We start from the raw sequence: 6,000 nt of genomic DNA, 5'->3' as shown, positions 1-6,000 counted from the left end.
TCTGAAGGGTCAGTGTTGCAGCGCGAGCTCGGGAGGCCGGCGAGGCAACCCAGTGTGCAGGCCCAACGCAGTGACCCTTTGTTCTTTCCTGACTCCCGTTCCACAGAGGAGCGCTCGGAGTCTCGGGCCAAGGTTCTGGTGCGCTTCTGGCCGGCGGGGCTCAAGTTTCTCGGTCTGCGGCGGGGATTGGGGAGCCCTTGGAGATTTGGGGGCTGTTCCCGCCGTCTCAGGACGCCGCTCCCGCTTTGCCTGACTCAGGCTCATCTCGTTCTCTTTTTTCTAGGAGTCGCGTGGATACTCGCTTTCAGAAAAAAGCCAGTCCCTACGGTCTCCAGTTTCGGATCTCTGGACCCTCTCTGCGGGCACCTAGCGTATTTGCAGGTAGGTAGGCTTTATTGCTGTGGGGCTTGTGAGCTCATATTTCTTGCATGTCGGGTGCTTAGGGGAGGGCGGGCGGGCGAGCGGTGCAGTTGTTTGCCTTCGGCTTTGGGCGAGTTCTTTCCCCCGGGACCCCTAGGTTTCTAAGGAGTGAAGAAGGTTCCAGCGTTCCAGGCGCTGCCTTTGGCTTTGCGGAGGCAAATACACGCGCGCCGCGGTTCCTGCTTTTGTAGTAGCGCGCTGACTGTTCAGGAGAAGGACACTGGCAGGGTGAGGAGAGGAGCAAGAGCGAACAACATACTGATAAGTGAGGTGGGAATGGGACGGCCAAGGTTCACAAAATGATGAGAGTCTGATCCGGTGTTAGGAATGCTTAAAGCAAAGCAGTGCTGGCTGGCTAGTACAGGGGATCTGTCTCCTGGAGACTGCAAGGGGCACACGAGTATGCAGGTGAGTGGGCAGGGTGGCAGCTAAGTTTCCTAGTGCAGGTAGGAGTTGAAGACAGGGAAGAAGGGCTGATAGAGGTCTAGGTAGTACTAAGGGTTCATAACATGGGATGTGATTGGGGAGGGGCGGTCCTGACACCTAGTCTTAAGTAGATGGCGGGCACTGGGGCCTGAATCATAGACACTGCCGTTTTAGAACTCAGTGAAAAACTGAACTGGATTCATGAATGGACTCCTTTCATAAGCTGTCTTGTGGGGTACTGCTGCTGCAGGCCACAGTATATTTTTTTCTGTAGTAGGGTGAGAAGCCAGGGTCAATGGCTGGGCTTTCAAGGTGAAATGGGGGGTATATCTGGGTCATTCCAGAAAGCTTGGGTGGCAGATGTAGGTGCTGGTAGTTCAGTCAGCTTTTGAGTGTTGCAGGCCATCTGGGAGGTACTGGTTAGAAAGACCAACATAGCTGTACCTCCATGGGGGAACTGAGATAGTAAAATGGGAAACTGGACATAAAGGTGTGTGTAGTCCATGGTGCTCCTAGGTGTGAGCTGGTGGAGGATTGGGACATGTATGCAGGGATGAAGCAGAGAGAATTTTGTGGAGGTTGTGAGTGGGTCTCTATTTCTAGAGACTGGGGAGGGAGCTGGGACAGAGTGAGAGGTCCAGAGGATTCCCTGCCCTAAAAGAGAACTGAGTTGCCTAGAGTTTGGTCTCCTTGGTGATTTCTGCTTGGAGGGGGGGCCAGTTTGGCCATCTTTGAGGGTCTCTCCAGGCTCTTGGCATGGTGGATTGGGATGGTAGGAGCAGATATAGCAAGAGGGATTCCAGGGTTTTGCAGGTGCTGACTGTAGCCTGGGATGGCAAATGTAGGGAGATGTGTTTGGGGTGGGGGTGGCATTGCCTGCAGATGACACTCAGCAGAAAGCATGAGAGAGGACAGGGCAGGAGGGAGCAAGTGACAGCTGAGGACCCTGCTTTTGTTGGATGTGCCTGATGCTGGATGTTCAAGAACCTTATGACAGACTGTGTGTACTTAGTGGTTTATAGTGTTTGTGGCAGCCAGGAACCTACTTAACAGACTGAAGCATAGTCTATAACCTATATAATGTTGTGTTAGGCCTGTGGCTTCTACAACCCTCTCCACTGCCTTCTTGTTACTTAGGAGTTGGTGTGTAGCTGCAGGACAAGTCACTTTGCCACTTTGCCTCAGTGACAATAATAGTACCAACCTCATGCTGACAGCAGTCAAGGAGGGATCAGTGTTTGGCACAAATGGAGGACTCTTTTTAAAGGTTGTTATTGTCATTGTCCTGAAGTTCCCGGACAATTCTGATCTGACCTCATTTATTCTCCTGAGATTGACAGCATCTGTCATTACTCCTTTGCCTTGAAAGTCACAGGTGACATTTTCCTACCTTCTTGGACATTCCAGGCCAACCCTTGGGCCCTTCCTTCCACTCTAGAGCTCCTAGTGGGGCGCCAAGGGTTTGCTTGCTTGTTGCCTTCTCCTGCCAGCCTGTGACAGTTGGGCCTAGTTCCTGCTCTTCCCCACCTTGTTTTTGGACAGATTGCCTTGGATGATGGCCTGCGTCTGACAGTCCCCTCGGCTCACCTTGCTCTCCTAAGGTCGCAGTTGACAGCTCCCCTGGTCCTCAGCATTTGCCTGGAACTGCTGGGTCTGCCACATCCTGTCCAGCTGATCCCTATCCTGTTGTGCTGCCTGGGTCCACAACCTCCCTGCGTTGGCTCTTCCTCCTTTCTTCCCTCTGCTTCCAGTATGCCTCGGGGTCGTCGCCGTCGTCAGGGCCCTCGCATTCCCATCCGGGCAGCTGCCAATTACGCCAATGCACACCCTTGGCAGCAGATGGACCAGGCCTCTCCTGGGGTGGCATATACTCCCCTTGTGGATCCCTGGATTGAGCGGCCCTGCTGTGGGGACCCTGTGTGTGTACGCACAACCATGGAACAGAAGAGCACAGCTAGTGATTCTGTTGGTGGTAAGCCCACAGAAAGGGGCCTTCCGGCTGTGCGAATGCTCGGCCCCCGGCCCCTCAGGATGGACTTCCACTGGGTGCCTGGCTCAGATCCAGGTACCTTTGACGGCTCTCCGTGGCTGCTGGATCGCTTTTTGGCCCAGCTAGGTGATTACATGTCTTTCCGCTTTGAACATTACCAAGACAACCTAAGCCGTGTCTGTGAGATTCTTGGACGCCTGACTGGACGAGCCCGGGCCTGGGCAGCCCCTTACCTTGATGGGGACCTTCCCTTGCCTGATGATTATGAGCTGTTCTGCCAGGATCTTGAGGAAGTTATTCAAGACCCAAACAATTTTGCTGAGTACCATGCCGCAGTGCCCTGCCCCTTGCCTCCAGCCTCGAGCCAGCCACCAGTGGCCCCGCAGCTGCCTGTGGTGAGAGAGTATTTAGCTAGGTTCTCAGAGGCCCTGGCACTCAACATGGGTGCTCCCCCGAGGCCTGTCTCAGCTGCTGTGGCCACCCCTGCTGTGTCTAGGTCCTGTTCTACATCCAGAAATGTTCTGGCCAAGGAGAGCACGCCTGGACCCCAGGAGGTTCCTGTTCTGTCCAGTTCTGCTTGTAGCCATGATCCTGGTCCTGTTGGGCTAATTCCCTTCCAGCCAGAGGAGGCAGGGACCAAACCTGTCCCTAGACTTTCAAAATCTCCTAACCTCTCTGCCCAGATGACAGACCTACCTTACTCAGAGGGTTCAAAAACCCAGAAAACAGAGGAGGAAGTTTCTGAGACTGGGGGAGTCCAGGATGTATCCTTAGGTGCCTCACAGCAGGTAGTTGAGACCCCAGAAGAGCCTCCATTTTCTCCTGATTGCCAGCACGCATCCATGGGCTCTGAACATGGCCCAGGTAGAAGCAATAGTGCACTTTGTGATCAAGTGGCTGGTGTTGCTAAGGAACCCCATAGCCCCCAGTCAGGACAGAGTGGTGTCCCCAGATGACTCCAGACAACTTCATAGCTGGGCTAATAGATGCATCCATTTTTGGACTTCTTTGTTCCTTGTTGGAGCACAAGCAATACCCCCTGTCCCAAGCAGAACAAGGGCCTTTGCCCTGTGCACTTGTCCTCTGCTCCTGCTGGGTTTCCAGCTGTGTTCTCACCCTTTGCATGGGAGTACTATCTTACTGGGCCTGTTCCTGCTAGTTGGATAGTTCTGAGAATCAGCCCCATCAGATATTTACACCTGTTAACTCTCACAAAACACTACCCTTGGCATTTCTCAACAGTGATTGGAACTGGATTTGTTTGGCCCTGCCTGTCCTAGTTGGACATGGTCCCTACATAGTGTCTGTGCTCCTGTCTCCTGCCCCCCAAATTCAGGTTCTCTGTGACCTGTGACCTCCAGGTTGGAATGTAAGAAAGGCTGTGTGGAGGAGATGGCCACTTTTTAAAAATATTTTTCTAAATTGTGCATAAGTACATGGAATATAGTATGATAATTTGGTACACATGTATAAATGTGTAATGATCAGGATGATTGGCATTTCCATCTGCTTAAATGTTTATCATTTCTTTGTGTTGTGAACCTTTGAACTCCTCTCTTCTAGTTCTTTATATGATATATTGTTATAAACTGTAGTCACCCTGCTGTGTCATAGAAACTAGAACAATTTTGTATTTTGGTACTTGTTATCTAACCTTCATCTGTCTTTCCTGCCTCCATCCTTGACATCTTCTAGTGAAGGCTGTTCTACTCTGTAATTCTGTGAAATCAACTTTTAAACTTCCACATATGACAACATAGGGTATTTGTCTCTCTGTACCTGGTTTATTTCACTGAATGTTTTCTACTTCTATCTGTGTTGCCATATTTCATTCTTTTTATGGCTGAATAATATTCCATTATGTAAATATACCACATTTGCTTTATTCATTCATCTATCAGTAGACACTCCATTGATTCCATACATTGGCCTTTGTGAATAGTGGGGAAGCAGCAATCAATGCATCTGAATGAGTAAGATGGCATCTTGGATTCCTTGTGGGTTTACCAGAAGCCCAAGCCAGCTGGAGTTTTAGATGCAGGAAGGTGGGGCCCAAGCCCCATTGCCAGGCATTATCCTTTCTATATGGTAATATCATGACCACACCAGTTTTCTTAAGAAATTGGTACAGATTTTAATGTTTCTGTGCTGCTCCTTGCCCTCTTTTTTTTTTTTTTGTACTTGGTTTCTTGCTGTGTTGCCCAAGCTGTCTTCAAACTCTTGGACTTAAGCAATCTGTCTCAACCTCCCAAGTGGCTACTATAGGCATGTGCCACTATGCCTGGCTGCCCCCACTTTTTCTTTTATTTTTTAAAATTAGTGCATTATAATTATAGGTAATAGTGGGATTTTTTTGATACATTCATACATTTATACAATATAACTATAATTTAGTCAGTTTTGTTCCCCAGCACCTCCCCTTTCCCATCTTCCCTCCCCTGGTCTTTCTCTGCTGTCCTGTTTTCATGAGATTTTTTTCCCTCCTTACCACTACGACCTTTACTTTTTTCTAATTTCTACATTAGAGAAAATATACAACCCTTGATTTTCTTGAGTTCAGCATATTTCACTTAACATAATATTCTCAAGTTGTATCAATTTTCCTGCAAATAATAATTTCACTCTTTATTGCCCCTTCCCCTTTTTCTAAAGCAGTCCATGCACTCCCCCCATGTACTCTTGCATATTGCTGATTCAGCATTTAAAACACCAGTGATGTAAATAACTTGTATCCCCCAGCAGACTGTGAGCCTCTAGGGCAGGGACGTTAGTCTTAGCTTTGTGTCCCTGGTACAAAATTGGTGCTCATTAAACGTGTGTTGGATCCATTGCTAAATGTGTGATGTGGTGGTTGCTGCTGAATAGAGTCTTTGTTTTGTCAACAGAGGCCCAGCTGTAAGCATTCCAGGTCAGTGTCACAGGTGTGGTTCCCACAAAATATCTCAGGATTGAGGGATCTGGTGGGAGGAGTTGGGGCCTAATGGGTGGGGTTGGGAGGCTTGGCAGATGAAGGGTGGCCCTGAGAACTGACTTCTGAGAGCTGTAGGTAAAGTGAGGAGCAGGCATGAGATTAAGAATTTGGTGTCCTTCGGCCAGAGATTGGAATGAAGAAAATCCTGTTTTGCACAGGATGGTTTCTAATGAGAGCTGAGTGTGGAAGCTTC

At 49.4% G+C, this 6,000-nt stretch overlaps 3 protein-coding genes across 8 annotated transcripts in view; all 3 read left to right on the top strand.

Moving 5' to 3' along the window:
- Txnrd2 (thioredoxin reductase 2) overlaps nucleotides 1–6,000 on the top strand; it is a 124,822-nt gene that overhangs the window by 87,283 nt on the left and 31,539 nt on the right. For 5 of the 6 annotated variants that reach the window (XM_048785156.1, XM_048785158.1, XM_048785153.1 and 2 more), the window contains one exon: nucleotides 284–381. In XM_048785156.1, the coding sequence (XP_048641113.1) occupies nucleotides 284–381 (98 nt within the window). Of the gene's footprint in view, nucleotides 1–283; nucleotides 382–2,388; nucleotides 2,687–6,000 lie in introns of those variants that run through there. The other variant, XM_048785157.1, reaches the window with a different exon arrangement.
- The window catches only part of Gnb1l (G protein subunit beta 1 like), a 70,334-nt gene continuing 64,348 nt past the window's right edge, over nucleotides 15–6,000 (top strand). The window contains exons 1-2 of the mRNA XM_048785163.1: nucleotides 15–172; nucleotides 284–381. The gene's annotated coding sequence lies outside the window, so the exon portion shown is untranslated. The remainder of the gene's footprint in view (nucleotides 173–283; nucleotides 382–6,000) is intronic.
- On the top strand, nucleotides 2,599–5,672 carry Rtl10 (retrotransposon Gag like 10). The gene has a single exon (XM_048785160.1). The coding sequence runs from the start codon at nucleotides 2,599–2,601 to the stop codon at nucleotides 3,790–3,792; it is 1,194 nt and encodes a 397-aa protein (XP_048641117.1). The 3' UTR covers nucleotides 3,793–5,672.

Source organism: Marmota marmota, unplaced genomic scaffold (assembly GCF_001458135.2).
Source record: "Marmota marmota marmota unplaced genomic scaffold, marMar, whole genome shotgun sequence".
In the NCBI taxonomy this organism is placed as follows: Eukaryota; Metazoa; Chordata; class Mammalia; order Rodentia; family Sciuridae; genus Marmota; species Marmota marmota.
This window is presented reverse-complemented; position numbering and strand designations above follow the sequence as displayed.

Bases quoted from the DNA above. Each gene is read 5' to 3' on its own strand.
- Rtl10 (XM_048785160.1), top strand. From the start codon at position 2,599: ATGCCTCGGGGTCGTCGCCGTCGTCAGGGCCCTCGCATTCCCATCCGG.